Source organism: Lactuca sativa, chromosome 3 (assembly GCF_002870075.4).
Source record: "Lactuca sativa cultivar Salinas chromosome 3, Lsat_Salinas_v11, whole genome shotgun sequence".
In the NCBI taxonomy this organism is placed as follows: Eukaryota; Viridiplantae; Streptophyta; class Magnoliopsida; order Asterales; family Asteraceae; genus Lactuca; species Lactuca sativa.
In genome coordinates this window covers 72,634,386-72,656,937 of record NC_056625.2, presented here as the reverse complement: position 1 = coordinate 72,656,937, position 22,552 = coordinate 72,634,386, and the positions used below count along the sequence as shown (strand labels likewise).

Below are 22,552 nucleotides of genomic sequence, written 5' to 3'. Positions count from 1 at the left end.
TCCCAATTACCTAGGAATTCCAGAGTACATGCTCTCAGCATATCTTCAAGTGTTTGTATCGTTCGTTCGCTCTGACCATCAGTCTGCGGATGGTAAGCTGTACTTAAACACAACTTGGTACCCAATTCCTCTTGTAGACTTTTCCAAAACCTCGATGTGAAACGGCTATCACGATCCGACACAATCGTTAACGGAACACCGTGAAGCCTCACAATTTCCTTCACGTAAGAATTCGCAAGCTTCTCCATAGACCATTTCTCCCTGGCCGCTATGAAATGCGCACTCTTAGTGAATCGATCAACGACCACCCAAATCATGTCGTGACCATTCTTTGTTCTGGGCAGTTTAGTGACAAAATCCATAGCAATGTCTTCCCACTTACCCATAGGCACAGACAAAGGTTCTAAACTCCCGTACGGTTTCTGATGTTGTGTCTTGACTCTCGCACAAGTCACACACTCGGCCACATACTTTGCAACATCAAGCTTCATCGTCGGCCACCAGTAGTAGGGTTTCAGGTCCCTATACATTTTAGTGCTACCCGGATGAATCGAGTACATGGCCTTGTGAGCTTCTTCCATCAGAAGATCTCTGACTCCTCCTGTCTTAGGTATCCAAATCCGATCTTGGAACACCTTCAGTCCATGACTGTTTACACCGAACACCAACGTTTTTCCCAAACGTTCCTCCTTTCTGTCATTCTTCTCAGAAGCTTCGCTCTGAGCTTTCTTTATACTTTCCAAAATAGTTGAGACAACTTCAATTCTCAACGCTCTTGGCCTTTTCCTTTCGGGATTGACTTTCCGACTGAGAGCATCAGCAACAACATTAGCTTTACCGGGGTGGTAAAGTATCTCGCAGTCATAGTCTTTAAGTAATTCTAGCCAGCGTCGTTGCCTCATATTCAATTCTTTCTGATTAAAGAGGTATTGGAGACTCTTATGATCAGTGAAAAGTTTGCACTTTGTGCCATAGAGGTAATGCCTCCATATTTTCAGAGCGAAAACTACCGCTGCCAACTCCAAATCATGAGTCGGGTAGTTCTTTTCATGCTCTTTCAGCTGTCGAGACGCATATGCTATCACCTTTTCTCTTTGGGTCAAAACACAACCCAATCCAACCCCAGACGCATCGCTATAGACAGCGAAGTCTTCAACTCCATCGGGTAGAGAAAGTATCGGTGCCTCGCATAGCTTCTCCTTTAGCTTCTCAAATGCTTCCTTATGCTTCTCACCCCAAGCATAAGTAGCTCCTTTGTGGGTCAAAGCTGACAATGGACTAGCGATCGAAGAAAAGCCTTGGATAAACCTTCGGTAATATCCGGCTAATCCTAAAAAGCTTCGAATCTCCGTGGGACTTTTCGGTTGTTCCCACTTCGTCACAGCTTCGATCTTTGCTGGATCAACCATTATCCCTTCTTGGTTGACCACGTGACCCAAGAATTGGACTTCACGAATCCAAAAATCACATTTGGAGAACTTAGCATACAGCTTCTCCTTCTTCAGAACTTCCAACACTTCTCGCAAGTGTCTGCCATGCTCCTCCTGGCTTTTCGAGTAAATCAGAATGTCGTCTATGAACACTATCACGGATTTATCAAGGAACGGGTTACAAACCCTATTCATCAAATCCATGAACGCTGCTGGAGCATTGGTTAGTCCAAACGACATAACCAAGAACTCGTAGTGTCCATATCTTGTTCTGAATGCAGTCTTCTCGATATCTTGCTCTCTTACTTTTAGCTGATGATATCCTGACCTAAGATCGATCTTCGAGAAATAACTCGAACCTTGCAATTGATCAAACAGGTCATCAATCCTCGGCAACGGATATCTATTCTTTATTGTTGCCTTGTTCAGCTCTCTGTAATCAATGCACATTCTCATACTTCCATCTTTCTTCTTTACAAATAACACCGGAGCTCCCCAAGGCGATGAACTGGGTCTAATGAAACTGTTGTCCAATAACTCCTGAAGTTGCATCATTAGTTCCTTCATCTCCGTCGGTGCTAATCGATAAGGTGCTTTCGCAATTGGCGTTGTTCCTGGCAACAAGTCAATACGGAATTCCACTTGTCAATCAGGCGGTAATCCAGGAAGATCTTCGGGAAATACTTCCGGATAATCACACACCACTGGAATATTCTGCATCACCTTCTTTTCCTTCTTAGCATCAATCACGAATGCTAAATACGATGTACACCCCTTGGTCAAACATTTTCTGGCTTTCATCAATGAAATGATTCCAGAATTCACTCTGCGTTTATCTCCATACACCATAAACGAATATTTCCCAGGCGGGTTTACTTTGACTATTTTCTTCTTGCATAAAATTTCGGCGTCGTTGGCGCTAAGCCAATCCATTCCCAATACGATGTCGAAACCATTAAGTTCGATAGGCAATAATTCCTCGTGGAACTTATTCCCATTCAGATCAATTAAGATGTTTTTCATGCGATAGCTAACAGGTACAAACTTGCCACTAGCAACTTCGACTAATAAAGCATTATCTAGTCTAACAACAGGCAAAGCTAGCTTTCTACCAAATTCATGCGATATAAAGGAGTAATTGGCTCCAGAATCAAATAAAATTTGGGCGGGCAATTCGTTAACGAGAAAGGTACCTGAAGCGACATCAGCTTCATCTTTAGCAGCTTCCAGTGTCATCTGGAATGCTCTCGCCTTTGGCTTTGGCGGAATGTTGGGTCTAGCTGCCTCCTTCTTCTTCGGGCAGTCCCTTGACATATGACCCTCCTCACCACAACCATAGCAAACTTTCTTTGTGAGGGTACACTCATTGGCATAGTGCCCTGGCTTTCCACACTTGTAGCATGTGTTCGCCACCTCACATCTTCCATGATGCTTCTTCTTACATTTGTCGCACCATTTCGCTTCACCTCCACCTCCCCTCGAACCAGACTTCGAGAACTTGTTTTTCTTGTTGGACCCTGAAGTTCCATCGAACTTCCTCTTTTCTCCAACATCTATTCTTTCCAGACCCTTTTCCTTCTGTTGGGCCTCCACATTCTTAGCTGCACGAACAGCCATTTTCAGAGTGGTTGCCATTTTGACTGTCGGACCAAAGTCAGCAGGCAGTCCGTTAGCAAACCTCTCAATCTTGGAGAGTTCCGTCGGCACTAGGTACGGAAACAACTTCATCTTCTCAGTAAATGCAGTAGCATAGTCATCTATGCTCATCTTCCCTTTCTTCAAGTTTTGAAACTCATTGTTCAGATCAATCAGATCTATCTCCGAACAATACTGCACCCTTAACTGTTCCAAGAACTCCTCCCATGACATTTTCAGAGCTTCTCCTCGTGGCATAGTATCTGCCAACAACTTCCACCAACCCAAGACCCCAGTCTTCAGTTGTCTAACTGCAAAGACGGTCTTCTGCTTGTTGCTACAGTCGCAACTTTCAAATACCATCTCCATTTCGGAGATCCAATCCATTATCTCAACCGGCTTTGGGCTCCCAGAAAGACTTGGCGGTTTGGCGCCCAAGAAATTCTTGTACATACGCCCATCCTTGTTGTTTCTCCTTTCTGGATCGTTCCTTCGTTCCTCTTGAGTCCCAACTTGACTCACCATGCGACTATTGTTCCCTTCCTCCGATTGCTCGGGAATCAATTCCGGTTCCTCAATAGGTATGATAGGTTCATCCCTATTATTATGCAACATTTGTCGCATCTCCTCCCTTTGTTCGGCTAGCATAGCCCGAATCATGGCTTGCACCGCAGCCATTGTTATTGGTTCTGGTGCTGCTGCTACAACAGGTATTTGCTCAATCACTGGCGGTTGATTCCTGTTTTCATCTGCGTTTCCAACGCCACTCCTTGTTCTCACCATTTTTGATCTACACCGAATAATTTCACCTTATTACTCCAAACGATTACATGCTAGTTCTAATAACGTAGGCATACGCTTAGAATCCTACACACATAAGGTTTCCAGATCCGGTCGGCAACAGACCGTAGATCCAAACAAATAATATCATATATTGCAACATATAACATTTAGCACATAAAGCATTTTAGGCAACTTTCCTAAAATAAACTAGTGCTCGTGTCTAAAATCCAACAGACACACATCTCAAAATTCCACTTAGCATTCTAAGTTTAAGTCTAGAAATCCTACAAATTCCTAGTTCGCTTAAACTAATGCTCTGATACCAACTGTGACATCCCCAAAATCTCGGCCAGAAAAGACCGATTTTCATTTATGTTTTTAAATATTTTCAGAGTAAATCCTTTTGATTTGAAAGAGTTGCGGAATTTGTTCCCAAAACAAAACATGATAAAATAATATTTATCAAAGCATTTCATCAAGAGATGCATTTCATTATATAATCAAAACTCGGGATGTCATGTTCCGATACAGACCATAAAGCATAAACGATAAACATTACAAGTCATTCAACAAATATATACATATTCAGACTTGTAAACAAAACAACAAGATGATCCATCCATCTTACGCCCTTGTGCCACTTCCTGTAATACAAATAAAACTGAGTGGGTCAGGCTTGGGAGCCTGGTGAGCATATAGGGTTTTCAACCCACAATAAATAAGTTATATTTAATTTCACCAACCAAACACTATCCCAATTACCCATTCCCGTTATCCTCACTTTACGTCCCTAAAACAACTATCTCAAGGGACCTAATCTAGGATTTTCATCGGGACGGACATCACTGCGAAGGGGTTTCCTCAACAATAGATATCCTAAAGGCAACCATGAGGGGGATAGAGTACACCGGTGAACACATCGTTCACAACACCTACAGGTTATGAACCTGCTAGCGTTCCACTGGACTGTCTAGAAAGAGTCCGTGGTCGTTATCCATACTCCGCTGAATAACTAGATCAACAACAACAACAACATCGAGGCCTCTCATCTGTTTATTACACACCAACTATCTACCCATGTTCTACCCAACATATTAGTAGATAAAAATATACATTTGTATACATAGTTTAAAGAAAACCTGTATAGCATGCTTGAATCAACACATATATCACATAACAGATGAGGCACACACACACATAACACATATCTCATAAAGAAATAAGCAGATCTATAAGATAGAAGAGAGTGAATACTCATTCACACATAACACAACCAAATATATACACATAGCACGTATTTTTATATAAAATACTTCGTATTATTGTATTAGAAGAAATAACTACACACTCACTTGATCAGAAGACGATCCGACAGCACTACGGCTTATAGAAGTAGTAATCCACAGCAGATCTGGAAGATCTCCTCGAAAATCGAACTTCTCGCGGGCAGAGCTTCGACTCGGGAACCGCGCTTCTCGGGATCTTCGGGATCTCGGGACTTGCCTCGGGGCTAGAGTATGATACCGGGGCTTCGGGGTAGCTTCGGGGGTAAAAATGCAGAGCTTCGACACGAAAATGAGAGGGAATTGGCAAAAATACCCGGAACCCTCGCATCCTATTTATAGGAGGCTGGAGCCTCGGAGTACGCGGGGCGTACTGCGTTACGCGGGGCGTACTGCCCAAAACGTCATTGCTTACGTATCCGAAGTGCTCGAGTGCGAGTGTCGACATCCCTCGGAGTACGCTGGGCGTACTCGAGTACGCGGGGCGTACCTCGGATCAGATCGGTGACTCCTTCGGATAATGCTTCCGAATTTCCAATTAAATTTAAATACAAAATATTAAATAAACTTCGGAAATTCATATCTTTTTCATACGAACTCCGTTTTCGACGTTCTTTATATCCACGCGAAGGTGAGACTACGCTCTACAACTTTCGTTTAGACTCCGTCGGCTAATTTTGACTTTATTTTTTATTACTTATTTTTAATAGGCCGCGACAGAAACTTTTGTTATAAATTCATAACTTCTTCGTTTGACGTCCGTTCTCGCCTAACTTTTTATCGCTTTGATACCAACAATGAGATCTTTGATTCTCATTTAGATTGCTTCGGCTAAAAACCGCTCGATCTCAAATCGAGTATTTCGGGCTGCACACCGCTAAGCCGGAACTTCGATAAATCATAACTTCCTCATACGAAGTCAGATTTGGGCGTTCTATATATATTCGGAAACCTCGTTTCAACTACTACAACATAGATCAAAGATATTAAGTTTATTTTACACTTAAATTTTGACGCTTATTTTTATTCTTAATTAATCAGACCACATAATTAAGCAATTAATCACAAAACACATAATACTCAAATAATACAATCTTATTATTTCAAAACGGATTACAAAGGTTAACCTAGACTATTATATTGCTAATAACGGCAAGCCCGGAAACACAGGCGTTACATAGGCATGCCTGGTATTCCAGTCCTAGGCAAATTGGGCTAGGTATGAGTGTTGCGCTTGTTAGTTGGTTGTTTTACGTACGTTGATTCAGGAGCTAAAGGAAGACTTATCCTATCAGCATAAAAAGGGTTCTTCACCCAGTTTGCCTCCCAATGTTCATTTTATCCCTGTAAAGTCGGCCATTGAATGAGATTTTTCTTGAAAGAATATATAATCTCTTTCCCATCAAAGAATTATCGCCAGCCGCGTATCATCCATGATTTTGTTCTGGCGAAAACTTCAGGTTTCCAGGGTGTGATCCGCTTCAGGAAGAAGGGAATTTGGGTTCCCGATATATCGGGCCATTTCGGGTTTTGCCAAGTACATCAAGGTGACATATCGACTAGGTCTTCTGGAGGAGCTCAGTTGGATTCATAGCACTTTCCATGTTTCTCAGTTGCGAAAGTGCGTGTCGGACGAGGATGTCGTCGTATCATTGAGTCATCTTTAGGACGATGAGCGTCTGAGCTACGTCGAGAAGTCGGTGGCCATCTTGGAAAGAAAGGTAAATGTTCCATGTAGCAAGGAGATACCTTAGGTAAAGGTACAAGTGACAACATCAGAATGGATCCGAGTAAACTTGGGAACCGGAGGCTGGAATGCAAGAGCATTATCCGGATTTGTTCAATGCAGCAGGCTTCGAGGACGAAGCCTAGTTCAAGTAGGGGAAATTTGTAAGATCCTGATTTCTAAGAATGAGATTTTAGAGATTTCATGCAATTAAGGAAGCCTACTCGACGAGTTGGAGGCCCCAACTCGTCGTGTAGAAACTAGTCCGCCCACTTAAATTTTAGGACCTACTCGACGAGTTGGAGGACCCAACTCAATGAGTTGGAGCTGATTATGAAAACTCTAATTTTTTAGGGTTTTCACCCTATTTAAAGGACCTTAAGTCCTCCCTCCAGCCTCCCTTACCACCTTTACTTCCAGAAACAAACCCTAATCAAGCTAACCTCCTATTTTGAGTGTGTGTGAGGCTAAAGAGTGTGTGTTTGGTGCATTTATTAAAGAGAATTGAAGATTGAGAAGCTTGGAATGATAAGGAGCTTGTAGATCGAGCATCTACTTCGTTTTGGCATTCATTTGAAGGTAAAAAGTCATTACCTTGATAATTTTCTTGTTAGATCTCTCCATTCAAGAGTTTACGGTCATTTCTAGCTTATTCTTGAGGCACTTATGGTATTGAGCACGTTTTGAAGTGAGGAGTTCATATTTGGACTCCTCTAGGCCCTCATGGACATAAATTTCTCAACTTTATAAAGCTTTGTCCCTTCTCCATGCCCTAAACCTCTTCCTAAGACTAGTTTGGGTGTTTTAGCCTCTGAAGCCTTGCATGCACGTCAAGTTAGCAACTTTACGTGGTATCCAGTCCTACGAGGCTAGATTTGTAGTTTGGAGCCTTGGAATCGACTGGAAAGGGCTGAACACGTTAAGACAGGAAGAACTTGACGAGTTGGTTAGGGTTTACCTGTTTTCTGGATCTGAGTGAACTTGGCAAGTTGACTCGAGTTTTTGCGGTTTTCTGAGTTCTGAAGGAACTCGACGAGTTTGTAAGTTGCACTCAACGAGTTTGGTCAACATGGACTGTTGACCATTACCGTTGACTTTGACTTTGACCATGGTTGACCAAGTTTGACGTCTGACGGTATTTTGGTAATTTGGGAATTGATGGAATTGGATCAATGGTAGTTATAGGTGTTTGAGTTTGAAGCCGTGTTTTGGGAATTTGATCTTTCAATTTAGTTCGACATTGTGAGGTGAGTTTTCCTCACTATACTCAAGGGTCGAAGGCACCAAGGTCGACCCTTTGGATTGTTATCCTGGTTATGTTATGGTTGTCTATTGTTATGATTTGTTAGACCGGTATCTTGGTAGATAGGATGACACTATGCTTAGGGATCTGCTAGATCTACTTGAATGTATGTAGACTGCTATGTGATTACCTATTATATGTGCACATGTTTGATTGGTAGTTGAGGGTATTCCATCTAGAGGATGATTGGACCCTAGTATGTAGTTTCTGTAGACTGTTATATGATTATATTATATAGGTGCACATGTTTGATTGGTAGTGAGAGTATTCCGTCCTGATGATGATTAGACTCCTAATATGTGGTCATTACAACCCGATGGTTGTAGGCCGAGGGTATTCCATCTCGGGGATGATTGGACCCGTAGTATGTTGGCATTCCAACCCGATGGTTGAGGGTCTAGGTATTCCAACCCGATGGTTGATTGGACATATAGTGTGTTGGCATTCCAACCCGATGGTTGAGGGTTTGGGGTATTGCAACCTGATGGTTGATTGGACCCGTAGTGTGATGTTTGTTATTATATGTGTATTGTTGTGTATGGTTATTTTGGGGGTAACTCACTAAGTCTTCGATCTTACATTTATGTACTATTGTTTTAGGTACTTCAGATGATCACGGGAAGGCAAAAGCGTGACCGTACACATCCTCACATGTTATGATTTGATTTACTGGGATACTCTGATGAGAAACTATTTTGAAAACATTTTGTAATAAATAATGGTTTTTGAATGCTTGGCAAGGTTTTTAATTTTCATGAATTTTATGGTGGTTACACAAACATAGCCTTAAAAGCTTTTAAAAACTTTGTAATAACAAATTATCTCTAACCCATAAACTAAGGTTGTGTTTGGCGCGCCACAGCTTGCTGATAACTAAGCTTACTTTTTGAGCTTTTTTATGTTGTCGTGTTTGGTAAGCCAAAAAATAGGTTATAAGCTAGCTTTTTAAAAAGATACTTAGACTAGCTTTATAGGAGCTTTTTAAAAAATTTCCAAATACACCATTTAATTAATTATAGAAACACGTATTGTTACATGTCTTTTTTTTTGTAATTTTATATATTTCAACTAGCTTTTCAGCTAGTTTTACCAAACGTCATTTTTTATCAACTAACTTTTTATTTAACAGCTAGTTTTTCAGCTATCATCTAGCTTTTCGGCTAACGACTAGCTTTTCAGCTAGTACGTCAAACATAGTCTAATTATGAATGTATAGTAAAATTATGTGTTCTTTTTATATTCTTCAAACTTAAAAACACAACACATCCTATTATTAAAAATAATTGATTGAAAAATAAATTTATTTATTTTATTAAACTTCCTTTTTGTTTCTCTTCTCAAACCTGACTTAAGGTGATGATTGTTTTTTTTCAAAAAGATCTTTTTAACCTCCTTTGTGTACGTATGGGTGGACGTTTAGTCTGTATTGTTTGTTTTTAAAAGACCGAATACTTAAAAAGGTATGTGGATCCTCTTCTTATAAAAGACATAGGTAACCACTTTTTATGTATACTTTTTCTGTCTACAAATGTCTTCAAAGAACATATGTATACCTAAAACCAAAAAATGATTTGCCTTCATTCTTCCTTCTTATACTTCACCTCCATTTTTCTTCTTTGTTATCGCTTCTCCATTGTCGGCCACCGCCAATGCCAACTACGACGTCGACCATTGTCACGCCTATGCTAACGTCGACGATCCTCGTTCATAATTTCTTGAACTTTATCATTGTCGGTATTGAAACCGGCTAGCGTTTTCTAATAAACTCACTAGTCTGGTTTTATTTTCTGATAATTGCTAGCTTCTAAAATTTGTCTATTTTCTACATTAGATTTCTATTTTTTTAATTGTTAGTTTCTATTTGAAATTTGATTGTTACATTCTAATTTTATATGTTTTGAAATATGATAGTTGTGTTTCCGATGATATGTTTTGATATTATATGAATTCAGGTTCTACGTTAACTTTTTAAAATTTGAATTTTGGGTTTTAGAATTATTAAAAAACTCATTTAATTTTTTTAAATAGTTTACTTGATTTTAGTTCATTTTAGCATCATATAGACTTTAAAACCAAAGTTTTTTTTCTTTTAGACTGCAGACGTTTGGTCTATCATTTCTTCTCCAGATATGGTCCCCCAAGTTGCATATATTTTATCTTTTAAAAAACAAACAACACCTTAGAAGATATTTTAAGCTTTTTTTTAGTAAACGACCAAACCTTTTTTTACAAAACATTATTTGTTTTTTAGAAGACACGTTATTAGTGGTGAAGGTGTCAAAGTGTATCTTACTAAAATTGAGTCAATGATGCAATGGGAATTGCCCAAGTGTCCCTTAGAAATTCACAGCTTTTGGGGACTGGCAGGCTATTACATGAAGTTTGTAGAGAATTTCTCAAGTATAGCAGTACCATTGACCAAATTAACACAAAAGATATATAAGTTTAATTGGACAGAAGCACAACAAACTGCTTTACAACACCTTAAACAAGCTTGTGTGTAAGTCCCTGGTGTTGGCCTTCCCAGAAGGTGGTTATGATTTTATTGTTTACAGTGATGCGTCTCAATTGGTCTTGGGTGTGTTCTTATGCAAACAGGTTGATTAATAGCTTATCCTTCACGAAAGTTGAAACCAACTGAACAAATTTACCTGATCCATGATTTGGAGTTAGCCAAATTGGCATTCACATTAAAATTTTGGCGGCATTACCTCTATGGAGTTTAATTCCAAATTTTCATTGATCATAAAAGTCTAAAATATTTATTTCATCAAAAAGAGCTTAAAAATCCCTAGCTTTTGGGGATTGGCAGGCTATAACAGGAGGTTTGTAGAGAATTTGTCAAGTATAGCAGCACCATTAACCAAATTAACACAAAATACATAGAAGTTTAATTGGACAGAAACACAACAAACTGCTTTACAACACCTTAAACAAGCTTTTGTGTGAGGCTCGGTGTTATCCTTCCCAGAAGGTATATATGATTTTGTTGTTTACAGTGATGTGTCTCGATTGGTCTTGGGTGTGTTCTTATGCAAAGAGGTCGAGTAATAGCTTATGCCTCATGACAGTTGAAACCAGGTGAACAAATGTACCCGGTCCATGATTTGGAGTCGGTTAAATTGGAATTCACATTAAAAATATGGCAACATTACCTCTATGGAGTTAAATTCCAAATTTTCTCTAATTATAAAAGTCTAAAATATTTAGTTGATTAAGAAGAGCATAATATGAGGCAGAGGGGATGGTTGGAGTTGTTAAAAGATTATAACTATGAAATTCTATACCAACCTTGTAACGCTAATGTAATGGATGATGTGTAACATCCCAAAACTTACAGAGAGATTTTTGATTTATAAAATAGATTAACTATTAAAACCTTTGATTGACATTGTTTGAATGAAACCATACATTATCATAATTGAATACGAAACCGCGAAAACAGATATCTTCTATGCGTGTGTACAGTCCCGCCGAGCCCTTCTCACGAATAATTTGTAAAAACGTTTAATCCACAATTGTAAGCATAAAGTGTAGTGAGTTCCCCAATATACCACATATTCCACCATACATACAGTTCATCCATATACAATCCTCGACTCTAGCATCGAGAAACCAAAACTCCTATCCATATACATTTATCATACATAATGGGCCCAACCCAACTCACATAACAGGCCTCGCCCAAACATACATAACGGGCCTAGCCTAACCATATAGAACAGGGCCTACCCATGGAGTAAACGGGCCCAGCCCAACCTCTACTTCCAGGTGTTAAATCCTGGTCATTCGTATAAATGTAAAGGGCTAGATCCTGGTCTTTCATATAATTCATAAAGTCATATGTAATTAGTGATCAAATAGACAGTCGAACAGATCATCCACCCGAGAGCAGAAAATTAGGCAAGAATAACACAATAAGGCATTAGACCAAGATTTCTCAGGCTATCCAACTTAAACTTCATAGAACCAAAGTTATCATTACTACATAATCATGTAACATATACTAGCATATTACATACCCTTGGCAAATAGCCTTCCCTAGTTACCCTGCAATTAACCACTTCTCAATAAAGTCCTTTGATGGTCAATCATACATAAACTTGATAATTGGCCTGCCCCAGTTACCCTAACCAAACATAACTCCTAATAGTATCATACAATCAGTAGGAAAGACCTTACCGGTCTAACATACCATGACACCAAGTGTCCTATACTACACATGCATAACAAGGAGTTATCATAGTCAACTAGCATACTTGTACTCTAACAACACCCCTATCCTACCATGCATAGGATATACAATAGGATAGGTGGCATAGTGAGAAACTCAATTGAACTGAAGAACCAGAGAAGCACAACAAGACTTTCACACCTTGCACTGCTCAATCTCGCAAACCGACTAACACAAAAAAAAGATGAATCCTCAATTAACAACCCACATCCTACAAGTTTGACCCAAGCCAAACTGGTCAAAACTTACCGATCAACGATTAACAAAAGTTAACGGTCAACCAAGTCAACAACCACGTTGTGGGAATGATGGAACAAAATAGACGACATGAAGGACATTGCCACGGCGTGGGAATGTTAGGACAACATAATCGCGAATCAGGATTCCAACACATTGTGGGCCCTCCTTGGCCACGTCGTGGTTGCTGGCAACACTCTCATTTCTTCATTAAGAACTTAATCCTTGCGTATCTAAGCCCAAAACATCAGATCTAGTCATTCTAAATGATTTAATGGATAAAGTTTCCAATTGTATCCATTAGGGTCTCACCCTAAAGCAAGATCTACAACCTTAAGTCCAAAATGGCATAAATCCTTCACAAAACATGCATGGATCCAAGGACAAGATCAAGCTACCAACATTCCAACAAAAAAAAGGTCCATAAGACATTCCTTAGTGCTTAGAAGGGGATGGAGTCATCTCAACTCCAAACACACCATCAAAAAGAGACCAAAAGCATAAAAATGCACCATAAGCTAGATCTAACAAACCAGAAGTAAAGGTTGAAGCTTTATACTCACAATGGTCCAAAAATGAAGTCACTTTGTTAGATATACACTTGAGCTCTTCACCAAAACACTTTGCAAGAAACTTGATCTTCAAGTTCCATACCAAAACATCATAAATGAGTCTCCAAGTGGCTAAGAACACCTCAAGAACACTCAATGGGGCTAAGGTTTCAAGATAGGAGAGTGAAGGCTAAAGGGAATGACCTAACCCTAAATTTAAGGTCCTTAAATATGGGAGAAACCCTAAAAATCATGGGTTTGGGTTGTTATAGCCACCACGTCGTGGCAACCCTTTTTCCACATCGTGGTACTCACCAAAAATATGTGATTCATAAAAGTCATGCCATGTCGTGGTCATCCATGCACTACGTCGTGACATAGGGTTTTTCTCTAAAAAACCCATCTTTGATCCCATTAAGTCTTTAGCTGGTCCATTCTGGAAAACAAGTGTTACATGATACATTAAGCCAAAAAAAGCAACCTATTCGGATAAATTCGATTCGAATGAGAGTTGCTAGTCGATTACCAGACCTAATACGCCTAAGAACAGATTGAAGTTGATAAGTGTGAAAATGTCACCTAGAAACTAATTCTTAGGATATAAAGACATTTAGGGGACAATTATGGGTTCTTAAACTCGAGGAAAGCTCAAGAGTTACTTTTAGTCGATGTCTATGGTACTAAATATGCAACTCACCCATGCATTACGAGGATGTATCGTACTTTGAAACAATTGTATTGGTGGACCGGAATGAAAATATATGTAAGAATATACATGGAGAAGTGCATGACATGTTTACAAGTTATGTCAAATCACCAAAAACCATATGCGAAGATTCGACCATTGTTGATTCCAAAGAAGAAGTGGGACGAAATTACAATTTTTTGTCACTAAGTTACATCGAACCTCGGATAGATAAGACTCAACTTAGGTCGTGGTTGATTGGCTGACAAAATCAACACAGTTTATTACGATACGTGAAAACTATTCCACCAAGAGGCTGGATGATATATATATATATATATATATATATATATATATATATATATATATATATATATATATCAAGTAATTAGTCTAACTACATGGATTTCAAGTTGCCATTATTTCTGACAGAGATAACCATTTTATATCTCGGTTTTGGCAGAGTTTTCAGGAACATATAGGTTCTAAGGATGTTACCTCAAGTTCAAGTGAAGGTAGCCTCTTTATCCTCCCTAATCTTTAGCTCCAAGTTCTTGCCATATACTTCAAAATCGCCCTTAGCAACATTTCCATACGAGTTTGTGAGTAAGAATGGAGCAATTATCGACTTCTCACATTAAATCTATTTTGGAACTGCCGATGTCTATGCGTCGCATATAGGCCTTGTACACTTCGTGTTTCTCAACACCACACGTCGTATAACAACAAAGTATTGCCTTTACTCGAAATAGCAACTTACAACATGGACAGATCCATCCCATTCTATGTATGTCTAAATGGTCTATATATAGTTTTATCGATTTTCCCATACGGCATGTTCTTAAAGTGGTTTTATGGACCGATTCAAAATAAATTGTTTTTGTTATAACGTCAAGGTATAATGCAAGGGAGAACAATAATTACGTTGCAATCGATAAAAATATGCATTTACTTGAAAGATTACATAAAAGTAGCCTTAAAAGCATATAATTTGTAATAACACTCGAGGAAAGTGATTGAACAATTGAAATGTCGAAATAAAATACAGTAGAACCTCTATAAATTAATACTCGATAAATTAATAACCTCGGTAAAATTAATAATTTGTCCGGTTTCAACTTGGGACCAGTACAAAATTGGACCTCAATCGATAAAATAATATTTTTTTTGAAATCTCAATGTAAATATATTGGTCCCAGCGAAACTATAAATTAATAATTACTAAAATATTCCAAAATTCTAAAACTATCTAGTAAAAAATGAATCTATAGTTTTTTTTTTGTGAACTTCCAAAATTCTATACTGTATTCTCGTATTGCAATAAAAAGTTATGAAGAGTTGTTGCCGCTTGCAATGCTTCTTTTCGAGTGACCGGTTCCAAAGGTACTGAATTATTATCAACCGAATTTTGAATGGTATCCGCGATGCATTAATTTAAGAGTCGCTCACGAATATATTGTTCATGAATATAAACCAACTTTTTAAATTAATAATTTATTAATTTATAGATATAATAACATCTTGCTAAATTAATAAAATATCTCAGTTCCAACATTATTATAAAATTAATTTATAATAGAGGTTTTATTATACTAGAATAAGAAGCACAATGTTTATCAATGCATGTACTATTACTATGATTTCAACGAGGACGGGGACAACAACTTTAAAAAAATATCTTATATGAAAAAAGACAACCAAAACAAATGTGATAAAGACGATGAGTGTGATATTACGGCCAACAAGAAGACATATACTATGATGCTTATAGCCCTAGTGTGACATAAAAACTTTTAATGACAGAAGTTCTTTTGTGCAGTTTTATCGATCAAGAATCAATGATCTTAAAATTAATTTTACTTTATTTGTCTTGTCTTTTAATTCGTCCTACAACGAGACAATCTTGATTTATCTTTCTTATAATTAATAATTTGACTTGATCGTGAATGATCGATATGATATTTAGACGAAACTTGGTAATTAACTAATAATATTGTTTGACCGTTTATTATTTTGTCTGATATATAACACTAATTATATATTTATGAACTCTTATTTTGGCTCCATGTATGTTTTAAGCTTGTTCTTTTGTATTCAAACTAAATCTAGACAGAATTTAATTTGCATGAGTTCAAATATGACTACAAACTTGAATAGCTTGATAAAAATCGAGTTGCTTGTAGTCCAAACTCCTCAAGTAACTCTACACTGATGGGTCAACTAAACATTCGGCCGTATTATGGAGTGTCGATAATGGACTTGTAGTAGTTTATTGAAATCCAAAGCTCACTAATATAACCCAACAAGGGGCTCAATATCAACAAGTCCACAACCAGGTAAAGTTGATCGGTGAATGTCGTATACACACACATTTTTCAAACACATCTCCCTCATCAAATTTGACTATTTTAAAATGATGCATGCATTCTCTTTCTACATGTACATTCTCATCTTTGGTTTGGGTTTCTTTACATATATCCAATTCTATTACATATATATTTTGAACCATAGCTAATTTATTTCATCATACACACATATTTTGCAAATCAATTGTGTATATATAAATTTTTTAAACAACCATCTGAATAGTAAAACATATATTTCGAAAGTTTTTCTACAAATTTATGTTGTAAAAATGTATTTAACAAGGATGTACTATATGAACGTGATTAATGAATTTATTTATGTTTTTTCACTTATATTTACACTATTATATAGAATTTCAACAACATTTTAGTACCAACAAAACAAGATATTTTATGTTTTGTCTATATAGTACAGTAGTACACACTTCAAGAAATCCTTTTCTTACACCCTCTCTCTCTCTCTCTCTCTCTCTCTCTCTCTCTCTCTCTCTCTCTCTCTCTCTCTCAAACACACACTTGAAGGCTGGTGAAAAGATGAGTGTGGGTATGTTACGGTGGTTTAAGGTGGCTCCGGTGGTTGTGGTGGCGGCATTATGGGTAGTATTAATGTGTGATGCAGAATGTGGTTACGAAGGCATCTTCAACTTTGGGGATTCAAATTCTGACACTGGTGGTTTTTGGTCGGTGTTTCCCGAATGTCCACCGCCGAATGGCATGACATATTTTAAACGTCCAGCTGGCCGTGCTTCCGATGGTCGTCTTATCATTGACTTTATAGGTACGTACATCATCATGCTTTTAAGTTTTGATAGTCTTTACATCTTTTATTGAGGAATTAGTTGTATTGCTATTTTTGGATTCGAATTAAAATTGAAGTTGATTTTAATTCGTAAAGAAATTGAATATCTAGGTAAATAACATCAATATACGGCGTGCTACTTTTCTAATTTGAGAATGGGATATAAATAGCATATATGTATAACATGTAACTAATTTCATTTTTTATGTCTAAATCGTGGTCGAAAATAGACACTCGGCCCTTAGATATACACGCTTTCTACCGATTTTTCTTTAAAGAATTGTAGTATGTCTATAGTTGTTTATGAATAACCGAACATTATTTAATAAATAAAATCGTTAACACTTATCTTGATATACATGCACAATATTTATCTAACAAAATTAATTTTGTAACGGTTGTGTATTTGTGACTAAATGCCAAAAGCCGAAAGTGCCTAATACAACAACGTAAAATCAATGGATGCAAATTGCATATAGAAGAGACAAATATACTTTCCGTTTATACTTATTTTTAAAAAATAAACTTTCTAATACGACATTTATAATCCAATAGAGGTCTAAGTACGTACTAGGGGTGTCGAATGAATAAAAATTTTGGGTTTCGGGTAAAACGGGTATTTCCTTAAAAAAATAATACCCTATACCCGACCTATATTGTAATTCGGGTTTTCGGGTTGCGGGTTTGAGGTCGGCTCGGGTAATTATCGGGTATACCCGAAACTTTCTTAAATGACACTTATTGATAATTTATTTATTTATTTATTTTATTTTTACATGTTGGTTGGTTTAATAATGAATCGAGTAGGAAAATACTCCATACAATTAACAAGTACATATATAATAACAATACAAATCATTATAATATGTTATGTATTTTTTTTAATTCCATTCCGTGCGATAGTGAGAAACTGAGAATTATGATGACGGTTCAGGACTTCAGCTTTAGCGTCGTATTCCTTTTGCAAATTTGCGTTGACTGTTGAGTCGTCGTTCATAAGTAGGAAACAATGGTTTTGTTTTATTTGAAGTGTGCGTACGTGACTGCATTGTATATTTGATATTATTTAAAAAACGAATTCGGGTATACCCGAAAATAAATATTCATACCTAAAACCCGACCTATATTATTATCGGGTTAACCTATTACCCGAATGTTCATATCCGTTACCCGTTCTACCCGAATGTGTAACGGGTCGGATGGGTAGAACGGGTTTCGAGTTTTTTTGACAGACATAGTACGTACCATAAATTGGTTTTTATATAGTGTAACCAAGCCGTTTATTTACTAGAAGTCATTTTTTACGTGTACCCCATGAGTTAAACATTAAACATGATAAAAGTAACTTATGTGCTAATATAATGATCTAACTATATTTAAATAACAAGATTTAAATAATTTTAAATATTAATATATTTATAAGCAGAAGTGATCATTTCTAGTAAATGATCGAAATTTTCCTCTTTAGGCCAAACATATTTTCATACAATAGAATTTTTATTTTATTTAAATATCTACTATCTTATAGTTAAACTTTTTAGAATTATCTAAAAGCTAAATATCAAACATCACCAGTTAAACCATTTCCTTATTATTTCCACAAAATACAAATTACATGTGAATGTGGTTTGTAAAAGTTTATAGGGAAGTGCAACAATTATAAAAGACAAAGTCCCATATGGTCCATTTTTGGGACAACCTTCCTTATGTACTATATATTGAAATAAGAATAAGCAACACACCGTTTCTATTTTGGGTGAAAATTAAATTATTATATATTTTTAAACAGACTGGTATGTTGTTTCTAAGAATTGAATTTAAAGATGAATATTAATTTTGTCTTAATTTTTATTTTGGCAAACTTAGTTTGATTTGGATTTTATTAAAATTGAGGTTGTGTTTAAATGTTGGTTGGCATTTTGTATATTTAATTACATCCGAGTTATTGAGAATGATAATTTGATAACTAGTTTTTTCAAATTATTAAAATGAAACTTTTTATAAAGTTTAAGATTTTTGTTGGTGATTTTCAAACTTTGGTGATCAATCTAATAAATAAAGACAATTTGGTGTCGATTTTATTACATAAAAATATAACATTCTTATAAGGTAGTCAATTTAAGACAATGCACTTTCACTTTTTATTTAATAACTAATAACCTACTCAAAGTATTAGCAGCAGGATTAGACACTAAAATGTTGTTTGTTTTTTATTAAAAAAAAAAATCAAACCTCTTATTGTTGTGCGAGGCAGCACACACGCAATATTTTTCATTTCGTAGTTGTTTGTTTTTTAGAATTCGGAGTAAAAAACATTTGTGCGTGTTCTGTTTGGAGCATCATTTGTATTGTCTCTTCCAACCTCTTCTTCTTTCTTTTTTACTGAAATCTTGATGAATCTTAATTATATGTTGTTGAAATCTTATTGAATTCTTGTTTCACCTTCTTTTTTTTTTTGTTTTTTTGGTTTATTTTTGCTAAATGATTTTTTATATTAAATAATGATAATTTCTTGCTGAAATATAATTATTTTTTGTTGAAATATCATTTTTTTTTGCTGAAATATCATAATTTTTTCCTAAAATGTCATACATTATTAAATTTTTAGTATTAAAAAATTATTTTCGTTATATAAAATCAGTTTATTTTGTTTTTTTAATATTTACAACAGAATGCAGATGTTAAAAAACAAACACGCTTCTTATTACAGTTTGCAGTCGTTTTGTCCACCTCTTCTGTTATAGAGAGTTGCAGCGGTGGTCCGTAGACTTCATAAATTTTTGCTTTAAAAAAACAAACAACACTTAACTTGGAAATGACCTTACGCAAAAGTGGATATTTTGTTTCTTTCTTTATTGCAATTTAATGTTTGATGAAACTTTAAAATTATATTGTTGTATTATATAAACTAGTTTATTGATAAACTAACTTATAAATTAAAATCTAGTTTTCGGTTACTGCAAAACACAACTTTGGTCATTTAAAAAAAACAAAAACAAAACAAAACAAAACATGGTTACAAGAAAATGTATAAGGTTATCATATTTTATTAAAATAATTTTATTTTTATTACCAATTTGTTAGTGAACATTTTATATAGTTTTTAATGACCAATTTGTGAATTTACATTTTCAATTTGCAAGCATAAGGCCGATAGAAATTATTTTGGTTGTAGCGGAGAGGATGGGGATTCCATTTGTAAGCCCATACATGAAGTCAATTGGATCGGATTACAAGCACGGTGCTAATTTCGCAACACTCGCATCAACCGTACTCTTACCACAAACATCATTGTTTGTCTCCGGGCTCAGCCCTTTTGCATTGCCCATTCAACTCAACCAAATGAAATATTTCAAGTCCCAAGTCGATGAACTTTATTCCCAAGGTAGAAAATTTATTATAACTAAAACAACAAACCTAAAACTAATTATAGTTACATTGTATAACTTTCAGGATCATCAAATCTTCCTCTACCTGATATTTTTGGAAAATCACTTTATACATTTTATATAGGTCAGAATGATTTTACATCTGATTTAGATAAAAGTGGTATTGATGGGGCTAAACAAAAGCTTCCTCAAGTGATTTCACAAATTACCAGCACAATTAAGGCAAGTACTTCTTTGAAACAATTGTTTTTTGTAAAACAATAAATAAATAATAATAAACTATGCTAAAGATGATTTTATGATGATTTTATACTGATTTTTATGTAGGAATTACATGGGTTAGGAGGTCGTACATTTTTTGTACAAAATCTGGCACCTATAGGATGTTACCCCGCATTCTTGGTGCAACTTCCTCATGGTGATAAAGATATTGATGAATTTGGGTGTTTCATTTCATACAACAATGCAGTAGTCGAATACAACAACATGCTCCAAGACGCGTTAAGCCAAACGAGACAAGAACTCCCATATTCTAATGTTATTTATGTTGATTCACACAAAGCTTTGTTAGAGCTTTTCCAACATCCAACTTCTCATGGTATGGAACTCTTTGTCACATTGTTATATTTCATTAACATATGTATTTATATGTGTTCATGGATGAAGGTCTGAAGTATGGTACGATAGCTTGTTGTGGAAATGGGGGTGGTTCGTATAATTATAATCCTCGAGTGTTCTGTGGGAACACTAAGTTCATAGATGGACAAAATCTCACTGCCTCCGCTTGTGAGGATCCCGAAAACTATGTGAGCTGGGATGGAGTCCATATTACAGAGGCTGCAAGCAAGATTGTTGTTGATGCCATCCTTAGTGGTGGTGATGACTTCACAGATCCTCCTTTTGAGATGGGTTGTTAACTTTGGAATAGTTTTTTTTATTTGCTAAAAATGAATAAAGTGGATCAATAAACCAGAACAATAAACGAATTTATATGACATCAATAGAATTGAAAGTTCGTGCAACAAACAGTTCAATATGACATTTAATATATCAGTCAGTCAAAAACAATATTTTATCATATGAAAAATATATTTACCTAATATAAGTTACCTTCTTCATTTTAATGGATATAATACAAACTTACAAAAGTTCAAGGACAATAATCATTCTCAAGTACGAGTTGGGTCCTTATCTTAAAAGTTAAAGGCATTATATATCAAAAATCTCTGTTTCCTCATGATTGTAACTCCATCTTTTGAATTTTTCTCTTTTCAAAAAATCTAATTACCTTAAATAAAACAAATCCACCCAACATTAATCTAATGCTCCCAATTTCAAATCCAAACAACCACTGTCTCTGTAACATCCAAAAAATCAAGGTAAAATTTTCATTTTCAAAACCAAGCCAAAAATCATAAATGTTTACAAAACATAGTTTCCAAAAGCTATAATCGTGAATCAGAGCATCCCAAAATCAAATTTCATAAACTACAAAGGATGTGCACGATTAAGCCTTCGCCTTGCCCCTGATCTCTGAAGTACCTGAAACCATATCAATCAAACTATAAGCCAAAGCCTAGTGAGTTCTCCCAAAGTACCACACACAACCAAACAGATAACAACATGTATGCATGAGCCTTTAGCATGACTGGACTACCTCGTAGGTCCTACAACCTATCTAAACCGCTCTCCGAGCCTTCGACCTAAATGAACTTCCTCATCGGGCCTACAACCTATATGGACCGCTCTTTAGGCCTTCGACCTGACTGGACCGCCTAGCAGGGCTTACAGTCTATCCGGACCTCCCCTGGTATCTTGGCCTTCATCACAAAGCAGGATTGCCTTAACCAAACCAACCATAACATGTCGACATATACAATAACAATAGATAACCATTAAGTACATGAAATCTTACATATCTACCAATCTAAGACATGTAATCATACAAATTTACCAATCTAACATATAACCATCATAGCATCAAGCATAACATCAATCCAATATACCAGAATCCAGTGGGTCGACATTGGTGCCTATGACCCACAAGTTTAGTGAGGAAAACTCACCTTAATCACAAATCCGATGAAAACCCAGCTCAATGTCGCGTCGACCAAACAGACGGGAAATTCAC

The 22,552-nt window shown here is 36.4% G+C and overlaps 1 protein-coding gene across 3 annotated transcripts; it reads left to right on the top strand.

The window, feature by feature from the left end:
- The first annotated feature begins 16,699 nt into the window (after nt 1–16,699).
- On the top strand, nt 16,700–21,473 carry LOC111879128 (GDSL esterase/lipase At4g01130). Of its 3 annotated transcripts, none has more exons than XM_042900188.2 (5): nt 16,700–17,011; nt 20,208–20,417; nt 20,546–20,643; nt 20,749–21,019; nt 21,088–21,473. In XM_042900188.2, the coding sequence occupies exons 1-5, from the start codon at nt 16,768–16,770 to the stop codon at nt 21,336–21,338; spliced, it is 1,074 nt and encodes a 357-aa protein (XP_042756122.1). In that variant the 5' UTR covers nt 16,700–16,767; the 3' UTR covers nt 21,339–21,473. The 3 variants fall into 3 exon arrangements, with proteins under 3 accessions (XP_042756122.1, XP_042756123.1, XP_023731372.1); XM_042900189.2 differs by having other exon boundaries at nt 16,701–17,011; nt 20,176–20,417; nt 20,486–20,643; XM_023875604.3 differs by having other exon boundaries at nt 16,702–17,011; nt 20,486–20,643; nt 21,088–21,472.
- The last annotated feature ends 1,079 nt before the right edge of the window (nt 21,474–22,552 follow it).